We start from the raw sequence: 24,931 nt of genomic DNA on the forward strand, positions 1-24,931 counted from the left end.
TTTTTGACTGCTTGAACATAGATTGAGTGTGTGCATGCATTATTTTGGACTTGTTTGGTGATTTCAAAATGTCTATTTTCATTTTATTTTGAAATCAGGTGAGGAGGTGACTTCATGTTTTAAAAGAAACGTATTCATTGAAACACGAACATTTCCGTGCAACCTAAGTTGAGTAGAGCAGTCCGCCTACCTGCCTGTTCTGATTGGCCGAGTTGTCTGAAGGGCACCCTCTTCAGCCAATAGAATGCGGCCTTTGTTAGGCTGCGGCCTTTGTGTAGATTTTTCTTAGAAAATTGTCAAATTATTGGAATGCGGCAAATAAAACAGTGTGCTTTATAGCCCGAAAATTACAGTATATCTCACTAAGAAATTTCCAGAGATGTGTCGAGCTTGAATGTGTTTTTCTGCGGAGCCGGTGACGGGCGAGAGAGAGGGATCTGCAGACACACACAATAGGCACCCCTGCACTAAGAAATGTTAAATGCTAAATAAATAGTTTTATTTGTACAAAAGTATGTGTCTTATCACATTCTACCTAAACCGCCGCTGCAGCCAAAGTCTCACTCTGAACAGAGTGAGAAACTTGAGAGCCCTGTACTACGATTACCACTACTATAACGTACAGTGAAAGATTATAAACGCTGATATTTTCACTATGTGCTTATAACCTAAAACGCACCTTATGTGAGTAAGGACAAGCAAAACAAAAGCATGTCGGGAACGCGCGTGAGGCTGTTACATTGGCACCACAGGCAGAATATGAGAAGATATGAGAAGATAGTGCTGCTCGGTACAAACAAATCCAGCCACAAAACGACTCACCCAGTGTGTTCTTTTGTGGCTGTCCCAAGCCTGGATAAATGGAGAGGGGCGCCTTTGGCGTAAAACCCACCTGTTTCTGTGTCACTTCTCTATGGTAGTATGTTGGATGTACATGACATGTTTGTGTGTAATTCATTTTCCCACTGGGTTTCTTTAGTTTTTCCTTGCCAAAGGAGGGTCTGAGAACAGAGGATGCTCCTGGACATTTATTATCCATTAGTCCAGTGAACATTGATGCAAACTTTATCAATTTATCATTTTTTACTTTGCACCTGCAAATAAAACCCCTTTATAACACTACAGAGTATGTACACCTCTTTGTACATCCAAACTTCAAACACATACTCATTTGGCCATAATTGACAACTCTACTTAAGCTCCCACTATATGAATACATACCTCTGACGGGCACTGTATTGGTCAATTATATTTATAATTGACCCCAACCTTGGTTGAGCTGCTTGTTAAATGCAGAGTGAAAATTAAAAGCCGAGTTATTTACCTGCTTGTGTTAAGCTGTGAGCAGAAGGTGCTGCGGCAGCCGGCATGGGGCTCTTTGGGGAGTTCACGGGCTGGGAGTGGGTGGCGCTCATGGCTGGGGAGGCTGCTGCAGGGGTCGCGGGGATGTCGTATTTTTGTAGCTGCAGCAGGTAGGTGTCAGCTGTGGAAACGGCTCCCCAGCTCACTTCCAGGGAGTTTGTGTTGGCACGGACTAACTGTACTCTGGCAGGGGCGTGTGGTCGCTCTGAAGGTAGAAGATTAAACACATTGAAATTTCGAAAACATGAAAATCTGAAGCAATCACGTAGATTACTGTCATGGAATTTTTTTTAGAAAATACACAATTTTTCCCAGTAATAGTTGCAATAACAAATGTTTTTGGTATACACATGAGTATGTCATTTGTGCGCATTGGAAAAACACAAAAAAGCAGAAGAAAAAAGCCAAACATTTACATAATTTAAACAAAATTTTAAAAATGGACCAGAGAAAATTGTTAACACCCTTGTAAAATTGATTAAATCATTTTATATCAAGCATGTGATGCTCATTTAAAATTGTTATACATTGTAAATGGCTTCAGGTGTTATTTTTAGATTGTCAGCACCTGTTACTTCCCACAAACAAGCATAACATGCTTGAAATAAACGATTTATTTTATCTACAGTTTGAAAAGAGTGCTAACTTTTTTGTCCAGACTTATTTTCTAATTTTGTGTAAAATTATGTACATTTTGGCTTTTTTCTTCTGCTTTGTGTTTTTTTCAAGCACATGAATACAAAAACATTTGTAATTACAACTATTTCTGGGAGAAATGCTGTATTTTCTGGGAAAATTCCAGAGGTGTCAAATCAATACTTTGGTCCATAACTGTGTATTTGCTCAGCCCTTACCCGTTTCCAGGTACCACAGATCTTTACAGCAGACTTGGTTGTTCCAGGCTTTGCGGTAACCGTCGCGGCCGCTCCACACATATAGTCTAGAGTTGATGGCGACAGCACAGTGGCCGGCACGTGCTCTGGGGATGTTGTCTTCGAGAGTATCCATCAGCACGGTTTCCCAACACATCGAGTCTGCAAATGTGTTAGACAGTTAAAACTGTGGCTTTTTCTTTAAAAAAAAAAAAAAAAACTGAGTACGAAAAAGCTAAGTCAGACCAACCAAGATTTAAGCAAGCAAGCGTGTTTGTGCACTTCCATTCCTTCTCATGTGTGGCCACTTTGACGTCATCCATCACCAAAGGAACCCAACCTCCAAATACATACATCCTGTAATGAAACACATGATTCAGTGAGATCTTTATATCATACAGTCATTTACAATCTGTGTGTTACATATACAGATATGTAGTACACTTACTTATTTGTGATGGTGGTGGCAGAATGCAGACTTCTGGGTAGAGGTGCAGTGCCGTTTACTGACGGTTTGTGCCATGTTAGAGTGTCTGAATGCAACGAGATAAAATAGTGTCAAACTTTAACACCAGGGTCTGCTCCATGGAAACATTTAAAGCTGCTACCCCCATTAATTATTTCACTAAATCAAATCATAGTGCATGACTTATAGATTAATTAATGGAAAATTATTTACAGAAAAAATGCAAGAAAAAAAATGTAGAAATTGCCCCTTTGAAAATTTGTTCCCATTTCCGCCGTAAACACAGTTTGACATTTTTCCTGAATTGCATTGTGGGATGATGAGTTGCCTATTAGCCGATCTCAGTTTTTTTTTCATAACTGACATCAGACACCTTGAATGTTTCAAACTTATCTTATTGTAAAACATTGAAAAATACCTGTGAAACAATACACACCTGCTGTTTTATCAGCACATGAGGCAGTTATTGCAAATATAAATTAAAAGTTTAGAACATTGCTGTCCAAAATACTAAATTATATCAGTTTCTTTAGTCTAAAACTACATAAACGTGTCCAACAAGTTCCACTGCAGACCTGTTTGGAGCTTTTTGACTTTAAAAAAAAAAGTGCACAGCAGTATTTAAGTTTTATAAGAATAAAGAAAATCACAGGGTAGATTATATAATAATAATCTACAGGACAAACTAACAAAACAGCTTAAATCACCAATAAAGCGTCCATTAACTCCATAATTTTCCTCGTAGTAGCTTTGCTCATTTCACCGATAAGTGCTCTCAGCAGACCCCTGGATCTGTTTACCGCTAGCTGCAGCTTTAGCATTAGCTTGATTACGAGCTTCAAATGCTGCATAGTGAGCGGTGTGGTGGTTTATTAAATGGTGATTGAGGTACCGTTTTGTTTGCAGCTCCACCAAGGCTTATTTTTGTGTTACAGGAAGTACAAATTGCGATCCTTTGCTCTTTTTTGTGTAAAACTGCTGACACGCCAAGCAAACGGCTGCTCCGGCTGTTGTTGTCCTGTGTTAAGAGGCATGCGCAGCGCACACACAGACACATGAGCTGGTGGGCAGGTCTGTCAGTCAACTCACAGCAAAACGTGACAGTGGCTGACTTTGACTGACTTTAAGACCAATGCAGAGGTAGAAAAGATCGGCGGAAAAGATCGGTTTCATATGCAAAGATCGGCCGATCGCCGACCCCCCCAAAATCAGGGAAATCGGCACCGATCGGCTGGCCGATCAATTGGTGCGTCCTTAAAAACAATGTTTGCAATCTGTGCCAAAAAGCTAAAGAAAACAAATGACAAAATTCAGCGCACGTATAAAACGAACTAACAAGGAAAAAGTAACATCATGTTTCAAAAATACAGAAAAACTCAAAACTTCATTTGCAATCTGTGCCAAAACGCTTAAAAAAAAAACAAAAAAGGAAATCAAGTCTTTGTGACTCCACATCCCACAATGCAATGCACAAAATGCCAACAAATGGAGTTCACAGTGGAGATAAAAACTAACTTTCAAGTGGCAATATTAAACCTACATCTTTTTTTTCATGAGCAAATGATCCATTTATTGATCAATGAGGCATGCACTATGATGTTATCTAATAAAAATAGCTGCAGCTTTAATCCATAAACACCTTGTTTTGTTTTAGTTTCGTTATATAAAAGCGCTTTGTGATCAGCCACGCCTCTCTAACCCGTAAAAAAGATAAACAACTTTGTTCCTCGCTTCCATCAACATTTCAGAGACGTACCGATATCGAGAGTCCATAAATCTCCGAGTCGACAGCCGCTCATTCCTCCATAGATTATCAAGCGAGATTTGCGGCTGATCTTCTCTGTGTAGACCACGGCAGTGTGGCTCTCACGGGGAGGAGGCAGAACGCCGTATGTGATTGGAATATCCCATCCGACGACACTGGAGCCTGCACGCAGCTCTAGTGTGTACAGATCATTCAGATATCTGAAGGAGCACAAACACATTTTACAGATTAGTCACAAGCAAACACTGTGTGGAAACTTCTGGCAATGGCAGGACAAACGGTACCTGGGAATGTTGTTTTTTGGATCTTCGCTGTCATTGGCCAATCCACCGAACAAATAGCATTTGTTGCCAACCAGTGAAAAGCTGTGGCCGAGTCGTGGACAGGGAGGAGGCCCATTCTTCGGGTTTTTAGCTTTTAACTTTTTCCATTCCCATCTGCTGGCCTGAAATGGAAACCAATGACCCAAAACGTTTAATTGTCTGGATCACAGCAACAGGGGATGCAGCTTGAATTCAGTTTAATACTAATATTACTAAAGTGCAAATCATTTTTACAACAAGTTTTTGGTGTTTTCCGCTGATTTCTGCTTTTTTTCAGCAGAATACTAGTACCTAAGGCAGAACTCTGTGGAAAATAACAAAAAAGATATCAATCTAATCTTGTGTTGTGGTTTAGCATCCATAAACTATTTTAATTTGCTTTATATCAAGTCACCCGAAGTAGCACAAATATATTTACATATCTATGTAAAGAGTATTAGGGTAAACAAAGACCTAATTGAGATTAGTAAAACCAAAAAAATTTTTTATTCTGAACCTAAATTAACAGTCACTGCGTCTCATTTGAGGATGCCAAAACTAAAAGCAGCTTTAAAATAAATTTCCATATTTTTGCTCAAATCCGACATTCAAATTAATCTGAGCTCTAATAAATCCTTAAAATTCTATTTTCATTACACTGCTGCCAACCACCAGAACAACTGGAGAATGATGAAACAGATTAACCTGATCTTATGATACACTCAAGAGGGAAGTAGTGAAAACATATTGTATAGGCAGTACAGACAGGCAAACTTAGGTAACAATTCATCTTAAATACCATATTTAACACGATAAACCAAAAAAACTACTGTTATTTGCATTTAAAAACACCACTACTATGCGTCGTCGAAGTAATCAACACTGCCAAAAATAAACTTGTCAATTTATAGTGAAAGAAAGAAAAACTGTGCAGTTACTTGTAGTTCATAGAGATCGTTGCTGTACTTTCCATACTCCACCATTCCACCGAACACCAGCAACCTGGTGCCATCGCAGACAAAACCGTATGCAGCGCAACCAGGAGGGATGTCACCACGCACCGCAGGGATAAACCACTGGTTTGTCGCTACAAATGGAAAAAGAACAATAATTCAATTAGGACGAAATGGTGAGAGAAAACTTCCTGGATGTGTTTCAATATAAATCAGGGAAGGAATGCTAAATGATTTAAAGTGTCAACAGTTGTTTGAGCACAAATTAATGACATACCTGATAAACATCTGTTTGCTTACATTTGCTATTAAGTCATAGTTTAAAATAAATATGTTTTCATGGGTTGCTTAACTTTTAATGTTCCGGTCCTTTTCATATGAAATAGAAATAATGTAAACATTAGGGCTGGGCGATATGGAGCAAAACTGATCTCAATATTTTTGCTCAAAATGGTGATATTTGATGTAAATCTTGATATTTTTTAACTCAATAAAGTCTTACTAGAAAGAAAATTCTGGGTTAAATTTGCTGATGCAAAATTCTACACAGACACATTTAGGATTTTCCTGCTATAAAGGACAGCACATGTGAGTGATTTCAGTAGTGTGGCTTGTTTAGAGGCAGGTCTGGGTTATTAGGATGCACTCAGCAATCCATCTAACTGAGCTTTAGATGATGCTGATCTGAGAACGAAAGCAGTGACTCCTAAAATGAGTATTTTAATACAAAAATGCAATAAAATGAAAAAACTATATTGTTATAGGCGATTCTGTAATTTTCTATATCACCAAAATAGAAATCTCATTATATCTTGGATCTCGATATGTATTTCCCAACCCAAGTTAATGCTGTTTGCATTATTTGCAATATGTGAAATGAATGTTTTAAAGCATAAACAGTTGTCAGAGCACAAATTAATGAAATATCTGTTTGATTACACTTTCTATAAAGTCAAACTTTAAAATGATTGTGTTATTTATGGGTTTCTAAGGTTTTATTATTCTTGTCCTATTCGTATGAGATTGAAATAATGTAAACAGTAGGGCTGGGCTATATGAAGCAAAGCTCATATCTTGATAATTTGCTCAAAATGTCAATATATCTTACAAGAAAGACAATTCTAGGTTAGATTTGCTAATGCAAATTGCTACACAGGCACATTTATTAACAAACAGCTGCACAATATGTGCCACTTTTAGATTTTTCTCCTCTAAGGGACAGCACGTGTGAGTTCTATAGTGTGGCTTGTTTAAGGGCAGGTCTGGTTATTAGGACGCACTCGCAATCCATCAAACTGTGCTTTTCATGCTGTTCTGAGATTTAACGAAAGCAGCGACTTCTAAAATTAGTATTTTAATACAAAATAAGCTACATAATAAAAACAGATATTTATATAGGCAATATTGTAATTCTCTGTCACCAAAATAGAAATCTTGATCATTGATATATTGCCCAGCCCTGTTAACAGTTGTATGCATTATTTGGAATATGTAAAATGAATTGACATTTAGGCTAAATATAGCATGTAAAATATTCTACAAAGTAAGAACTTATTTAATGCGGGATGTCTAACATACATCAGCTTCTGAGCGTGCGAGTGCTTGGAGGAAAATGGTTCAGAGAACACTATTAAACCAACCAGCATCATCCATTTTATCACAGCCCGCCTTTTTTACATGCACGAGTCATTGGTCTCCAAAAGGGGGCGACAAAAGCGCACAGTCTGGGCTCTATTTAGCCTTAGAGGCCTGGACTCCATTGAAATGGGAAATAATCATTATTAATAAACACCAATCCTGGTTTTTATACAGACTTTTTAAAAACTAATTTAGTGAGATATAGTGTGTTTTCTCTTGGTTCAACTTTGAGGTAAACATGCACCAAAGGTAAACAAAAGTTGACACATACCTGTGTTGTATACATGCAATTCATCCACAATCCCTTCATTGCCTCCTCCGAAAACCACCATCAGCTCCTTTATAGCCACGGCTCTGTGTCCGTGTCTGGGCCGGGGAACGGGACCGGACCACCCGAGGACCCGTTTCCATCGCGGCTGCAAAACGGACACTGTGGTCCCAGACACCGCTGAGCCAGGGACAGACATGACTTCTGCAAAGAAAAGAACGATACCAATGGGTAGAAGACCTACACGGCATGTGTGGATGTGTTAAAGCTGCTGAAAGCGCAGAGTGAAGCCGAGCAGGGCTGTGAGCGGCTAACTTTGGCTACTGGAGCCGCTCCAAAGCTAACGCGCTAATAAGGGACGCGCCACATTTAATCACATTTAACTACACTCTAATGCCTAAAACCAGCTGCAGAAATCCTGCTAAATATCTGACATATCCACTACATTTAAACCACACAGGATCATCTGCACATATATTAGTTTTAAGTTGTTATTAACCATTGAATGCGTCCCATGGAAGCAGCCATCTTGTAAGCAAACAAACCCCCGCTAACGCCGCTGCCCGTCTGAAAAATGGCGGAAGCGAATGAAACAGAATAATACAAATCTAGCCGGCAAACGGACTTACTTTGTTGTGAGCAAACGACACGCGTCTGAATTCGACAACACAAAAACAAGGTTGCAGCGTTGAGTGTATCAGCACTTCGACTATTTAACCAGAGTCGGCTGTTTTCATGCCTCTCAGGGAGTCGCCATAGTGCAAGCTAGCAAGATTAGCATTTTTGCAAAGCCGTCAACGCAGCTAATCACATCAGAATTACCAGCTTTTGCATAAACTGCAACATATATTACCAAAGCAATAGCATGCATATTTTTAATGTCCACACTACGTGTAAGATAATCTTAAAGGACAAAAAGTGTGTGTTTGAATGCCTTTAAATGGGCTATGTTAGCGCAAGCGGCTAGCCGCTCAACCCAATTCCCACAAGCTAGCATAGTTAGCTTGAATGCTAGCAGCTGTTAAAGCGACTTTCACAATTAACTTTAGCGCAGTGTCGGCTTCTTTAGGCAATCCAAATTCACCTGGCAAAGATGCAGCAACACAATCACTCCCGGGAGGGAACTAAACCGAGCCGGCCGACGTAAACGCTATGTTATTGTGTTTCACGCCGTCCCTGGAAGCAGCCATCTTTTTTAACAATCGGCCTTTACTTCAACAGCTCCCACAAGAAAAATGGCCGGGCGCAACAAACACAACAAATTATACAGAAGGCACGCTCGCTTCGGCGACCCACTTACGTATTTCGATGCAGTGATCGTAAAATCACGAGAATGTGCTATTTTCTTGCGGCAATAGTCCGAAATCATTCGATAAGTGGAGAAGTATTTCCTCTCATGCCTGCCTGGAAGCTGCCATCTTCTTGACAACCAGAGGCGGAGGAAAATGGAAGCGAGACGGCGTCGCCCAAAGTAAACATGGCGCCCGGGAGCCGCTCCGTGCCCACATCACACACAAACCATGCAACAGCAGTCCGTAGCAACAAAGAAATACAAATACGGTTACGGTTTTGCAAAGATTACTTTTTATGAACCCTTTACGTGCACAGAAAACAAACAATTTGAGGGTTAAATCATATTACAACAAGTTATGTTATCGCAGTGGGGTTATTGTCCCTTACTAAAGATGGCGACCGCAGTGCTGGAAACCCCGTTATTTTAATAATGCGGGTGTTTTCTGATATTATTTCTTTGTAAAACCAACTTTAAATGATCAGACGTGGATGTAACAATAGTAATCCAGATTTCATTTATGTATTTAACGCGCGTTTATATTTAAAGTTGACACGCCCACGTACACGACAAGTACGGTACGCCCCCACCGATAAAAGCAGTGAAATACAACATCCCGCGTCTGTTCAGCATTAAATCATGGATAAAAATGACAAGGTGTTTAGACAGAGGATTGTATTGTGGAAACATATGGAAGTCCGTTTCCGCCATAAAAAAAAAAATCACTATTAAAAGTCATAATTATGAGCTCGTAACTTCATAATTATGAGGAAAAACGTCATATCTATGAGCTAGAAAGTCTTAATTATGAGATAGAAAGTCATCATCATGAGAAAGAAAGTCATAAGTATGAAAAGACAGCCATAATATTGAGAAAGAAAGTCATAATTATGAAAAAATTATGTTTAAGGTACATTTGCAAAAAAAAAAAAAAAATGGGACGGAATCATTTTGCAATAAAGACCTATATATGAACTTCTACTATTTTCTACATTATGTACCATGTGTTGAATTCTAAGAACTGAATATACTGCCAAAATATGTGTTTTGAATGAATTATTATTCAAAGTGTAATTGAGAATGGTAACAGTCGGTGGATAATCATGGATATTTGCATCCATGATTCAAACTGTTTGACACAAATTATTTAACAAAAAAAATCTAAACAAAAATACAATAATAGCAAAGGCCCACAGACTGAAACTGAACCTAATTCTTTTTAATGATATTTGTAATACATCCTTATCCCAACAGAGGTCAGAGTCGTTGCCTTCTAATTTGTAGTTGGTGTTTGTAGTGAACATGCTGAGACGTTCTGGTTTAATTTACTGACTGTCTGATTCTACAACTTTGTCCAGATGACAACTGGTCTGTCCAATTTGGAGAGATTAACTGGCATAAAGTGTGGTTGGATGACGATAAATTCTCAATAATAATGCATTTTTATATAGTGCTTTATCATAGCACTTTACAGAATTAAGACATTATTCTTTCAGTCCACATTTAGTGGTGGTAAGCTACTATTGGGGCACTACTGGGGCAGAGTGACAGAAGGCTGCCATAGTGCACTATCAGCCCCTCCAACCACCACCAACACTCACTCACACACACTACATTCATACGAGGCAATGTGGGTGAAGATACCACTGGAGCAACTGTTCTCCACTGTGGCACCTGGAATTCTCAGTGGTCTCCCATCCAACTACTAACCAGGTCTAGACCTGCTTAGCGTCCGAGATTGGGCAATGACATGATATGTCCTAATTATATCCTTAATACATCCTTTATTTTTTACTTATACACTTGTCAAAAAATAAAATAGAGGTAAAAAGGAAAGAAAAAGCATTACATTTATAGCACAATCATATACTTCAACTACATGACACAGAGGTTTAACACTTTTTATAAAGTGTAAAATACAAAAAGTATGTGCTTAATTTTCAATATTTATATCAATACCAACAACAACCTTATATTTCTCTTGACCTTTGTCTGGCCTAATGAACACAAACTTAAGGAATTCCAAACAATGCACAACCCATTTAGTCATTACTACTGAATAAAATATAGTTTACAGTATATTAGCAATTTATATTAATACATTTACATTTCACTGTGGCTTTGATTTGAGCCTCTTCAGATGTCTCCTAGTTCTAGATCAGAAATTAGAAATTTCTATCACATCAGGGCCACAAAGATATGATTGTATCTGATCCGAGGGTCATAGTATCAACATTCATGACAGCATTTAGAATAATGACCATTCTGAGCATTAATACAGGAAACAACAAAGGGCTTGTGTGCACTTTGTGTCATTCTGTGTGTTTTGTTGTTGCTTTGTGTGTTTGGTCAGTCATATTGAGTCATTTTGTAGTCGTTTTGTGTGACTTTGGTCTAATTTGGGCAATTTTTGGTTTCCATTTCTGTATTTTGTCTGTAATATTATATGTTTCAATACAATTTGTATTATATTTGTTAATTATCAACATCAAAACTTAGCAGTTATGAAAGGGGGCCAAGTCGCGAGGGACGATATAGAGCCCGGTTGGACTCCTGGAGATTCACTGCATCTATGTGGTGGATTTACAGGAGTCTAATGGGGGTGGGTAAGGGGAGGGGCTTATTTACTTTAGTTTTTTAGTTTTTGTTTTGTTTTTATAGTTAGTTGGTCTTCTTAAATCCTAAAGCTTGAAATTGTTGGATGTCAGAGCCTTATTCACTTATTATTTTGCGATTGTTTTATGCATTTTAACTTGAGGACAATCACAGCAATAAAGTTGCACTTTTGACTTTTCACTTCTATTTAATGTATGCAGTCATTTTTAAGTGCATTGAGAAAAAAAAAATCGAAAACTCAACTCAAATTTTTCTTTAAAAAATCTGAGAATTTTTTTTGAGGCAAAGTCGCCCAGCCCTACCCAACATATAGTCATCATAATATACATCCAATAATCAAATGACGCAACAATTAATTTGGAGCTAATAATTCCTAACATTCCTATATAAAAATGAACTATTTTTACCTTGTTATTTTATAAATAAAACATGTTCATTTATTGACAAACTCATTTGTATGTAATTCATTTTTAAAGCTACATCCAGGCCATGTTTAAGGTCTAGGTCAGAGTGATTATCAGGTTTGGGGAGAGTTGTCACCACTTAAAGCTCCTGTAAGCCTGTGTTTAGTTTTATATCCTGTGGCAAACATCCAAACCACTTTTGACCTCAAGCTGTTTGCACATGTAAGGTTTTGTTCAGCCTACATCAACGTTTGAACAAAGAAATATGGGCATTCTGAATTTAACTTTTGCTAATAATTGCAGGAAAGCTTGAGGAAAATTAGGTGTTGGGGGGAAAAAACTAAAGGTAATATTTAGTTTTCATGTATTACATTTAAAAACAACTTCGTTATATGAAAAATAAACTTAAGCAAACGGAGGAACACTGAGTGATTAAAGTTTATTAAAATGGCAGAATATACTGTATAGTCCAGTTTGTGATGATAAGTTTATTTTGAAAAGTACTCTAAAAACTCTAATCTCTTTTTAGAGTTTTAAGGTTTTCAGATCAAAAAGAATAAGTACAGAGAGGTCAAACTAATTTGTGCTGAGGGGCCAAATACAAACCAGTTTCATGTCAATTGGGCCCCAGATTTCTGGTGGAAAAAGAGGATTTTAGAAATTATTGTGCTGTATTTTACACTTCCACATGTAAATGATAGATCAAGTATGTAAGACACCAACAATAACATGTATTATTGTTTTCTGAGTCATTTTTAGTTTCTCCTGAGGGCCTTTTTGGTTGCTCGAAAAGGCTGGATTTGGCCCCCGGGCCTTGACTTTGACACAAGTGGTTTAGACAGTCGAGAAACATACCACACATGTCAAACTTAAGGCCCAGGGGCCAAATCCAGCAGTTTAGAGCAGGGTGTCGTAGAAAATTATCTAATAATGTTTAATGATACATTTATATTTGTCATGTGTGTATGATTAAGGGGATAATTTGTTTTTTAACTCTGTGCCTGTTTTCTCTTCTTCTTCTTGGGGGTAGCCATTACACACACACACACACACACACACACACACACACACACATCATATACACATACACACACACTCACTCACTCACATACACATCATATACACACACACACACACACACACACACTCACTCACATACACACACACACACACACACACACTCACACATCCACACACATCTAACTTTCACCCCGACATCGGAGGTGTCAGCTCCGGCAGACTGACCTTCCCCCCCTGGTCTCTTCTTTGTTGTCTGTGGAAGGGGGAAGGTGGGACAGTGGGGTATAAATGTGTGTGAAAGGAACTTTTGGGCCCTTCTTCTTCTCCTGCTTCTTCACGTCTCTCCTTTGGCCAGGGGAGACCACTGCTTTGTCTATCCCGCTTTGTACTTTTTTATTTAGTTTAGATTAAATCATTTTTTATTACTTCATCATCTCTCCTGTCTGGTCTTCATCATTTATCACCACAGAGTGTGTTTTCAAGTCAAAGACGAGGTAACCGTAAATTTCACCGTAACAAGGGGTTCTCAAACTTGGGGTCGCGAGACACTGGAGGTGGTCGCCAGATGCCTTCAGGAAACTGAGAATATTTTTGAACAGTTTGAGCCCATTTTTGCATATTTTATTTAAACCATTTTTTCTGTAGCGACACCAAACTTGCCATAATTGAACCTATTTTCATCACTTATTCTTACCATATTTTTGCTCCTTTTAATGCATTTTTATGACATTGCTCCCATTTCTGCCACTTTTCCATCAAATTTCAATGCCATTTCTCAACATTTTTCCTCTTTCAAGATGTTTTCGGCGCTTATAAACCCTTTTCACCACATTCCCCACCTATTGCATTTGTTGACCCATTATTGTCACTATTCACCATATTTCATGCTTATTTTTGCCACTTTAACCACATTCACAATTTGTTATGCCTATTTTTTAATTTTTTTACCAGTTTAAACTAATTATACTTACTGATTGTTCCAATATTGACACCGTTGAACCATTTTTACCATTTACTTTTAACCAATTTCTGTGGTTTTTAAAATCCCATTTCACCACCTTTTCCACTATTTGTCACTTACAGTATAACCCATTTTATTTACGATTTAAGGATTCACATTTTTAAAATGACTATATACTATGGCACAAACAATAATAAATGTTCCTGGATAACAGTGGATATTATTCAGATGAATAAATAAATGTGGTTATCACAGATTCATAGAACAATGGACCATCATTTTACTGACTTTATGGATGGACCCCGAAAATCTCTCCCCTTTATTCCCCCTTATAGATGGTCCTGTCTCCACATGACTGTTCTTCAATGTTCATGTCTGTGTTCAACCACCTTCAGCTACAGTGGGGGTCCCTGCTCTCTGGAACCTTTATTTTGGGGGTCTTGGGCTGAAAAGGTTGAGAGACCTGTTAGTCTATACTGATAAGTTGTTGTTGCAACCGTAAATATGAATGTCCTTATCCTTCAAATGGAATTGAGAGACAAAAATAAGATCACACCAAATGCCTAAGATGAAAAGAAGCCTCTGATATGTGGTATTTTGGGGTCACAGAAAGTATCTTTTCCATCTATGATGTCCCTTAAGCACTGCAACTCTCTCCATTAAAGATTCCATTTGGTAAAGTACTAATAGAGTGCAGGGATCCCTGCACCACAGGGGGTAATCCCTTGTTGATCCACATACGATTACAAAGGGAGGGATCATCCATGCTAATACTTTCAGAAAGCAGGCTAACCAAGGACAGACTGAACGTGATTAGCAGTTTTAATATTGTTAACCGATTCCAAAGCAAGGTTCTTTCGTACAAAAGCTGTTTTCATTCAGCAATAAAAGCATCTTAATTGCAGCATAATTGTGCCTGTTTGACTCAGTGGGATGGTCATTATCGACTTTGACCTGAAAACGTATCAAAGAACAATTAGAAGTAGGACATGCCCGGTTCAACCCTATGACATTGTTCTGTTTCAGGCTGTTGTTGTTGGATCGCTTCCCACTATTGTAATCTGACCGATCAAGGGTTTGAGCTATTTTTCCGGAGTAAATCAACTAATCAATTATTCAATTATCCAATTAATCAAAAGTTAGGTCAGACCGCTCTATAAATTTACTCCCACTCCTCGCTCATGCGCCACCAAAACACCCAGAGACGGCAAGTCCACATCTCATAGACTGTTTTGGTTTTACTTGAACAGGCGGCGTAATGAAGCACAGCCGTGTGACTGAGCTCCCCGAGGACTTCTACATCCCCATTCCTCTGGAAACCAACAACATCACGGCTCTCAGTCCCTTCCTGGTACCTCAGGACCATCTAGCAAACTCAGCCACCTTCTACGCAATGGCTTTCTACATGTTTTTTATCTTCGCCGTGGGTGGATTCATCAACGCGCTCACAGTGGCGTGCACTGTGCAGTACAAGAAGCTCCGCTCACACCTCAACTACATCCTAGTCAACCTGGCAGTGGCCAACCTGCTGGTGTCTCTCGTGGGCTCGTTTATGGCCTGTTGCTCCTTCGCAAACAGATATTTTATCTTTGGGGCGTTGGCGTGCAAGATTGAAGGCTTTGTGGCAACACTTGGCGGTAAGATTGGATTTGATATAGTTGAGTTTCAGTCTGTTGAAATGTGACTAACTCGAACTGATCTTGTTTTAGGAATGGTCAGCCTGTGGTCTCTGGCTGTGGTGGCGTTTGAAAGGTGGCTGGTCATCTGTAAGCCGCTCGGTAACTTCATTTTCAAGCCCGACCACGCTCTCGCCTGCTGTTTCTTCACTTGGGTGTTTGCGCTCATGGCGTCCGGTCCCCCTCTGTTCGGGTGGAGCAGGTCAGCACCGAGATGCTAACGTTAGCGCAGGATAAGGCAGCGATAGCCTATACTGTAAAGTGTGCGTGTGTGATCTTTGCAGGTACATCCCTGAGGGTCTGCAGTGCTCCTGTGGGCCGGACTGGTACACCAGCAACAACAAGTACAACAATGAGTCTTATGTGATGTTCCTCTTTGGGTTCTGCTTTTCCGTTCCACTGAGTATTATCGTCTTCTGCTACGTACAGCTGCTCATCACACTGAAAATGGTGAAACTCAAGAAGAACCTTTGGTCATACTTTATTTGAAGTTGTATACATAAGGCTGAAATTACGCTGCCATCATTTGTCATTTGCATGAACAAGGTGTCATGAAGGCTGTGATTATTTGTTGTTTGCTAAATTATGACACCTTTGGAGCTACGTCGGTATTTTTTGGGTTTTGTGGAGGGATCTAGTGGGATTAGGTAGAGATAGAAATTTCACCGGTACGGGACACAGAAACACCTTAAGGAGTAAATTGAAAATAATAAAATAAAATAAAAGAAGAAAGTAAAAAATAACCTCACCTCAATAAAACAGATCCAGTACTCAATATAAGAGGTAGAAGTCTGCAGCTTCCTGCGAGATTAAAAACCAGATTATCTCCCCAACCCAATATAAAGATTAAATAAAAATAAATAATTAAAATTTGGACGTGAAAGATGAAGTGCTATACAGAAATGCACGGAGGGGGGAGGGGGGTTGGGGTTAGGGAAGGGTTCAGGGTTTCAAGGGGTATCTAGGGTTACGATTAGGCATTAAGGGAAGGTTGGGGTAAGAAAAAAGGGGTTAGGGTTGGGGGTATAAAGCAGGGGTGTCAAACTCATTTTAGTTCAGGGGCAAAATACTGACCAGTTGGATCACAAGGCTTTAGGCAGGAAAATGAACAATTTCAACATTAATGTGCCCAAGTTTGCATTTCCAATTATAAATTATCCATAAAGTATGGAAGGCATCAACAATATCAAAGCAAAAGGTGACAGATACTTAAATGTCTTTTGATTTATTTATTTTTTCACCACATTTTATTTAATTTGGGCAGATTTTGTGAAATAAATTGAGAAAAAATTCAGACTCTTGGAAAAATTTTGAATATTTTCAAACTGAATTAGTTTGTAATTTACACAATGATTTGTGTCATTTTCAATTTCTTGTGCGGTCCGAATTGGATGCTCTGAGGGCCAGATTTGGACATCGTGCCTTGAGTTTGACACATATGGGTTAGGGTAATGTAACACTTAATGACAGCCTTCATGACACCTTATTCATGCTATTGACAAATGTCATGTCATAATAATGACAACGTATTGTCAGCCTTTATGTATAAAACTTTAAGTAAAATTTTGTGTTTGATGATAAACAAAAGTTGTGAGGTTGTATTTCTTTTTCTGCTGAACAGGCAGCGAAAGCCCAGGCCGAGTCCGCCTCTACCCAGAAGGCCGAGCGGGAGGTGACCAGGATGGTGGTTGTGATGGTGATGGGATTCCTGGTCTGTTGGTTACCATACGCCAGCTTCGCACTGTGGGTGGTGAACAACCGTGGCCAGCCCTTTGACCTGCGGTTCGCTTCCGTCCCGTCAGTGTTTTCCAAGTCGTCGGCAGTCTACAATCCAGTTATTTACATTCTCCTCAATAAACAGGTCTGTGATCCACCAATGAGACGCAAGGGTCACCAACACGGTGCCCGCGGGCACCAGGTAGCTTGCATGGACCAAGTGAGGTGCCCTCAGGAGCTCTAGTAAATCTGATTTACTTTCCAGGATTCAAACTAAAAAAGATAAATACATATGACAGATGTAGATAGTTAAATATACAATATATGTGGCACCGATTGTAATAAACAGCAAGTTTTTGCAACATTTAGCAACAAATCACATATAAAAAGCACATGTGAATTATTTTTTTTTCGTTACTTTTGACCAGATTTACAGCAAAAATAAATTTTTGATTTATTTTTTCTCGTAACAATATGATGTCAATGGTTAACGTTTAGATTTAAATTTAACATTTATATTTCACACTTAACATTTATATTTATACTTAACATTTAGATTCAGCATTGACATTGCATTTTCACAAGGAAAAAAAATCACAAATTTTACAAATATTGCTGTAAATCTGGTCAAAAGTTTAAAAAAATACACGTCCAAGTGTTTTTTTGCTGAACGTTGCAAAAAGTAACTTTACAATTGGCGCTAGCGGGATTTTCATAAACTATGACAAAATGTTTACCTTTTACAAATATTACATGATATACGATTAGTTAAATGTTGTTTGTTAGTAGCTAGTAAAATAGGAAGATGAAAAGGAATGAAAATTAAACAATTGCATAAATTAGGAAAAACAAAGTGTTGCATGTTGAAACTTGAAACTGGACTCTACAGTACCTCCGAAGTAGCTCACAGTTTCCAAAAGGTTGGTGACCCCTGCACTACGCTATTGTTTCAGACAAAACGTTAACCCCCCAGTGACTCGTTTTTGTTTTCCAGTTCCGTTCATGCATGATGAAGATGCTCGGGATGAGTGGAGCCGAAGATGAAGAGACATCAACACAGTCGGTCACTGAAGTCTCTAAAGTTGGACCTGCTTAGACCGGATCTCTGCATGTGGTTCTTTTCTCCCCCTCAAAAACGTACTCAGGTGTGACTGTTGAATGGATTATTGTAAATATGTACACAGGCTTTGTGCGTTGGATGCCTAGAAAAAAAAAAATTAAAAGAATTTTCAGATGAAAGTCTGTGCTTTTTTATTATTGCTTGTATCCACTGACTGCCGTCACCCTCTCCACCCTCTCTTCCAAGCCTTAAGCTCACTAAAGGTGGCAAAACGCCAAAGAGGCGACGCAAAGCTTGACTCAAACCATTGAGGTAAATTAGAGTCTACTTTTCAGGAGATTGTCCGACTTAATGCTGCTGGAAACCAGATTAGGAGACAAAGACCTGCTGATCTTTTCCTAAAAGAGGGATTAACTTGTTGTTTACTCAGGTGAACTTTGGATGTGTTTCAAACTAACACAAATACTAGACTGGTTAGCAACAACACAGATGCATCAACGAGAAAACTCACTGAATCAATTCTTTGCATCAAAATCCATTTGGACACAAAGTTCATTATTATTATTATTATTTAGAGTATTTACACATAAACCAATCTAATTTGTCCTCAACAGATCAAAAAGTTGCTCTAAAACACATTGTTTTGACATACATTTTGTAACCTGGGGTGTATTCCAGAAAGGAGGGTTAACAAACTCTCTATAGAGTCTATCCATGAACTCTGGGGTCAACATACCCCGCAATGGGAAACTCTGAAGCTCCCTACAGATTTGTAAAAATATTAAAACAATGAATTGTTATTTCTTACAGATGGTATTGATGATTAATGACATTAACGTCAAATAAAAATATGGCAAAACAATTTGTTAACCTGAAAATAAATCACATTGTGCAATAACCTTCTTACTTCACCTCCTGCAACATCTACAGACCATTGACTTTCCTGCACCTGTAGTTAAGATAATTAAACTAACAAAAAGAACATTCTGGAAAAAAATAGAGATTTTAATTGAGTGGAGACAGATTTATTTAACTGTCAACATGCCAGTTTAATGTGCACGCTTGATATGTTGCAAGAAATTAGCATGCGTTGACCGATATTATCATGTTTTCAAATTCTAGGTATATTCTCTAGCCCTTCAAAGCCATTAATTCATGAAATGACTCAATATTATTTTTATTGTATAGAATTTTATACACTGTATTGTCTTCATTGAGAAGGTTTTTTTCGGCTCCGGAAGGTCTTTAACCAAGGTGAGATTAGGCAAAATAACTCCTTTGAGAGTAAAGACCCTGGTTTAACCAATCAGGACGAGTGGGCTGTCGTTAGGTCACGTGACTGCTGACTCCGCAGCCAAGAAGCCTCCAATGAAAAACATGGACATTTTGTATATTTTAGTGGCAAATTCCCTTATTTCTAGATAGATAGTGGCTTTAGAATTGCTTTGATAACAATTCTAGTGACAAACCTGCCCTTAACTTTCATTCTATGAAATCAGTTTATGTAAACAATCTGTAGTTTTTTTGTTATGACGGACATTTTTCTGTGGTTGCTATAACAACCTATGCACGCCAAAAAACGTCAACCGGAAAGTAGAATAATCATTCACGGACCGAGTGGATGTTGTAATTATTTTCTTTCTTTGTTTTTCATTATTATCAATATTTTTATTTATATTCATTCCTATTTGAATGTGTTCTTACACCTACACGTCATTTAGGCAGTGTTTTGTATGGGACACAGGTCACGTGACCACCTCTCAGCCCCTTTTGTGAAAATTCAAGGATTCTAATTTGTCATGTGCTTGAACATGATGAAATAACATCCCCAAGATCCCCGTTAAGCTCTTAAAGAATAAAGAGATTAAACAATAATATAGTAGAAATGAATAAAAGTACAAAAACAAACAAAAATATCAAAACACCATCCATCTATTAATCCATTTTCTGACCCGCTTCTACCTTTTTTCATGGTCACCGGGGTCTGCTGGTGCCCATCTCCAGCTCTCATTGGGCATTAAGCGGTGTACAGGGCGCCAGTTTAGAAAAAACACCACTAATATAAACAAAAATAATACGAATATACAAAAATAATAAAACTCCTGCAGCAGCTGCATTAACAAATAATTGAATAGAACATTCACATTATTCAGAAAAGATGTTTGTGTTAGGGTTATCAGGCTTCTGCAAAGCAAAACCTAATCTGAAAATCATATTATCTGAAATTAAAAAAAAAGATTTTATTTTGCAACAATTATGATAAAAAAAACATCGACAACAACAATAAATCAGGCAAATACTTAGCAAATCAGCTTAAACACAACAAAGAAAATTCCTTTATAGTAGCAATATCTGATAACTCAGGTCAAACTTTAAACTTACCTCAGGACATTAATAAGATTTTTCAAGATTATCATCAAAACCTATACTCATCAAACCCTGACCCTAAAGATATTAAAACCTTCCTCAAAAACTTAAACCTACCACAGCTCACCATAGACCAGAAAACCACCTTAAACTCACCATTAACTTTAAAAGAACTACAAAATGCTTTGGATAGCATGTTGACATGCAAAGCACCTAGTCCAGATGGGTTCCTGCCATCTGGTGGGTCCGGGGTGCCCTGGGCTGAGGTTCTGCTGTACCGCACTGGATATGTACTGTTGGTGTGCTTCCTTCCCACGGTGGTGGCCATTGGTCGTTCACACGCCAGTGAGGGGCGTTGCCCCATGGCTAGCGCTGTCGGGTGGGCCACTGTCTTTGCGTCATCTGGGGCTGTGTGGTACTGCTGGATTGTGGCTGGTTTGTGGACTGGGGTGGGGGGGCTCGCCCTTGGGGTTTCCCTGTCTCGGGGGGTACTCTTGGAGTCCGGCGGGCTTGGCCTGCTGGCTGTGCCGGTCCTGGTGGGGGTCTTCCGAGGCCGGCGACGCAAGTCACGCAGCTCTGGCCGTCTGCTGGGCTTTTGCCTTGGTTTTTCTGCTGGGGTCTCGGGTGGGGGGCTCTCCCCTCAGAGAGTTGGGTGCAGGGGTGGATGTTGGCAGGGAGCCTTGGGGTTAGGGTTGGTGGCAGGGTTTAGGGTTCTAAGCTGGTCCAACATTGTACCAGCTGAGTGAGCAGGGGTCCTACGGAGCCAGTTCTCGTAGCTAATCAAATAAGTGTTTGTCAGGTGACAGCAGGAAACATGAGCTGCCTTGTATTTCTCAACACACTGACACTCACCTCTGCACATCAGCAACACAAGAATCTTTGTAGGGGAGTTTAGCGTGTTGACCAAAGCCAACCACCTTATGATCCAGCGCTGAAGAGGATGCTGGAATCAGGGAGCCATCAGACAGCATCCTCTGCTCAACAGCCCGCATGATGTCTGGGAACAGCTTGGCGTAGCGACATAGGCTGTCCTTGTTCAGCATGGTGTAGCTCATGTTCTCACGGCCAGCCTGACGCTCCTTCAGATGAGCAGCCACAATCATGACAATCATGTCGTTGCTAAGGAACCAGAAGAAGGTCTGGCCACGATATTTGCCAAACTGCAGGTCATATTGGCTGAGGAGCAGCTTTGCATCCTGGATCACTCTGGCGGGCCCTTTCACTCCACCAATCTGCATGCTACGGGCTGGCACCTGACAGGCATAGGCCTGCACATCAGGTGTTGGCTTCAGGATGATCTCTCTAGAGTCATACCAGGTGAAATTGGGAACGTAATCCATTTTTCTAATAAGAAGAACATTAAGCAGAAAAGAGTTGATGAAAATTAACAAAGCCCAGGTGACCCCAAAACACACACACACACACACACAAACACTTCTAAAGGACAATTTTAGCTTGAGTTTTGTCTTATTCAAAGATGTCACCGTTACATCTTATTGTTTTGCATCCCTGCTGTAAAAATGCATAATTTCAAAGGTCAATCTGTGGAAAAAAACCAGCCTATTGTGTGATAGAGAGAAAGATTCTCTCATTTTCACAAGGTCAATGACCCCTCACAGCAATACAAGGATTTTTAAAGCTTAACAATTCACACACTAAATAATAATAGAATGTGGTTAAAAGACAGGTATTATTACAAGATTGATGTTATGCATTAAAACCACACATTGATAAAATGAAATTGTAGCATTAATGAACAAATCTAAATATCTCCTTGATAAGAAAGCTTTATATACTATCTACTGTACCCTTATTTTACCCCATTTAACATACTGTGTTGAGGTGTGGGGGAACACGTATAAAAGTTTTTTGTTTTTGCCTTTTCTTTTATCTTGGTTTGTACAACCATAAACGCTAATACATTATACTCTAGTTCTCCAGTTTCCTTTTATATATTTTACTTTTAAGACCCCAAACAATAATATATTTAGTGTTATGCTTCTCAGTTTTTTGTTTTATGGATATAAATTGTGTAAATACAGCACTATAAAATGAAAAAAGAGGGGTAGGATTTCTTATAAGTTCTTTGAACTTCCACCTACACCTTTTGAGTGGCAACTTTTTATTATCCTTCTGAATTCTGTGTTTTATTGATATGCTTCTCAGAGTAATTAATTAATTAAAATGAATCACTTACAAAAGAGCGTTAGTGGTATTTTTGTTCTACAAATTCAGTTATTCTGTTTTACCTAATATTTCGCATTGTATATGAAAATTATAGATATAAAACCATGGTCATAAAACATCCATTTATCTATATCTATTGAATATGACTAAACATCAACTAAATACTGAATATATAAATAAATGGAATATAATACAAGTACTTTACATTCGTTTTTTTTTTTTTTTTGGCCGTGAGGTCAGCGTTTTATACAGTATTAATTACAGTTTCATTAAATATTTCACAAGGTCTTTCGCAAGTGCTAAATAACGTGAAATACAGTTTGAAGTAGTATTTTAAACGGAGCAAAGCAACACATTTCATTTCAGCGGTCTTAAGCAGTTTATACACATTAATTCCGTCCATTTCATTAAATATTTCATGATATTAAAGCTAATAAAAAGGCGGGAAAATACTCAGATGACAAAAATTGGCGTAATAAAACATGAATTACTCACCTGGATGGTTTGTGAAAGTTCTGGAAATGATTGAAAAGTTAAGTTTTCTCTCGGTAGTTTGTGATCTGTTGGAATTCAAATGCAAACTGGGGCGGTGGAAACATGGCCGCTGAATAAAACTTATTTGGCCCGCCCCCACTCTAGGGAGAACGACCAATCAGAACGAATAGCGCTTGAGCACTCAGCCAATCAGCGACCAGAATTGGAAAGGCCAGGAAGAACCATGGAGAACCGAGGAGACCCGATGATTCACTGCGAACGGGACCAGGGGTTGCCCACTGAACTGCTGTGGGATGTGGCTTGTGTCCGGCGGCGCCTGGGGAGTGCCACGTGCGCCGTGGGGGGCTGCCGCGGGGTGGGTTTCCAGCTGTACTGCTCAGCACATCCATGGGGCCCTCTGGGTTGTCTGCGCCATCTACCCCCTCCGGTGGCCCGCTATGTGGACTGGCCAGGCTCACACCAGACAGGCCTCCAACATGGACACTTCACTTCACTCCCAGCTGGTCTGGCTCACTCACTTGGTGCACTACACACCGATACCCAACCCTTAGGGGGCTGGGGTTGGAGGGGGCCGCTGCTTGTGCTACTAAGTAGTGGCTCGGGGGCGGTACTCTCACCTCAATTGGCCTTACCAATCCCTCCAATTTGCTGGGTGCTCTCTTCGCTGGGTCTCTCCGGGCGGTGTAGGCCTGGCGGGGTGTGGGGGTGCCTCTTTCCTTCGGGTGTAGCTTGGTGTTTGTCTCGTCTCCTGGTTGCCTTGTGGGAGTTCCCCGCGGTGTGCCGGGGTTGCGTTTGGTGGGGAGCAGCGCTTGCTGTTGGCCGTCTGGTGGGTCTGTCCTGCTATCTGCGGGCCGGTGGGTTGGTCCGGGGTGCCCTTGGCTTGGGTTCTGCTGTACCACACCGAATATGTACTGTTGGTGTGCTTCCTTCCCACGGTGGTGGCCATCGGTTGTTCGCGTGCCCATAAGGGACGTTACCCTATGGTTTGCGCTGTCCGATGGGCATCGGAGCCTGGGCTACTGTTCTTCCGTCGTCTGGGGCTGTGTGGTCCTGCTGGATTGTGGCCGGTTTGTGGACTGGGTTGGGGGAGCTCTCCCTTGGGGTTTCCCTGTCTCTGAGGGGGGATGCTCTTGGGGTCCGGCGGGCTTGGCCCGCTGGCTGTGCCGGTCCTGGTGGGGGTCTTCCTAGGCAGCTCTGGTCATCTGCTGTGCCTTGGCTCTTCTGCTGGGGTCTCGGGCGGGGGGCTCTCCCCTCAGGGAGTTGGGTGCGGGGGTGGATATTGGCAGCCTTGGGGTTGGGAGTTGGGGTCGGTGGCAAGATGCACTGGGTCCTTGGCTCCTTGAGACTTTCTTGGGTGTGTATGAGGAGGGTGGTAGCTGCTTCTCGGCTTGGGATCTAGGGGTCGTCTGCTCAGTCGTGGGTGAGCCCCTGCTCGTTCTGCTGGCCTGGCTGCTCTTTGGGTCCGGGGCGGCGATTGGGTTTGCAGTGGCGGTTTTTTCACATACATCGGTC

The 24,931-nt window shown here is 40.0% G+C and overlaps 2 protein-coding genes across 6 annotated transcripts in view; one reads left to right on the forward strand and one right to left on the reverse strand.

Moving 5' to 3' along the window:
* hcfc1a (host cell factor C1a) overlaps positions 1-9,059 on the reverse strand; it is a 29,759-nt gene extending 20,700 nt beyond the window's left edge. For 4 of the 5 annotated variants that reach the window (XM_028446197.1, XM_028446196.1, XM_028446198.1 and 1 more), the window contains exons 1-9: positions 8,927-9,059; positions 7,630-7,830; positions 5,706-5,854; positions 4,750-4,910; positions 4,457-4,665; positions 2,683-2,767; positions 2,485-2,591; positions 2,217-2,396; positions 1,325-1,567 (exon numbers count right to left, since the gene is read on the reverse strand). In XM_028446197.1, the coding sequence (XP_028301998.1) occupies positions 1,325-1,567; positions 2,217-2,396; positions 2,485-2,591; positions 2,683-2,767; positions 4,457-4,665; positions 4,750-4,910; positions 5,706-5,854; positions 7,630-7,825 (1,330 nt within the window). In that variant the 5' untranslated portion in view covers positions 7,826-7,830; positions 8,927-9,059. Of the gene's footprint in view, positions 1-1,324; positions 1,568-2,216; positions 2,397-2,484; positions 2,592-2,682; positions 2,768-4,456; positions 4,666-4,749; positions 4,911-5,705; positions 5,855-7,629; positions 7,831-8,710; positions 8,850-8,926 lie in introns of those variants that run through there. The other variant, XM_028446194.1, reaches the window with a different exon arrangement.
* A 6,117-nt stretch (positions 9,060-15,176) lies between these two features.
* opn1sw2 (opsin 1 (cone pigments), short-wave-sensitive 2) lies at positions 15,177-18,439 on the forward strand. Its single transcript, XM_028446944.1, has 5 exons — positions 15,177-15,555; positions 15,628-15,796; positions 15,879-16,044; positions 17,216-17,455; positions 18,305-18,439. The coding sequence occupies exons 1-5, from the start codon at positions 15,177-15,179 to the stop codon at positions 18,404-18,406; spliced, it is 1,056 nt and encodes a 351-aa protein (XP_028302745.1). The 3' UTR covers positions 18,407-18,439.
* The last annotated feature ends 6,492 nt before the right edge of the window (positions 18,440-24,931 follow it).

Source organism: Gouania willdenowi, chromosome 5, assembly GCF_900634775.1.
Source record: "Gouania willdenowi chromosome 5, fGouWil2.1, whole genome shotgun sequence".
In the NCBI taxonomy this organism is placed as follows: Eukaryota; Metazoa; Chordata; class Actinopteri; order Blenniiformes; family Gobiesocidae; genus Gouania; species Gouania willdenowi.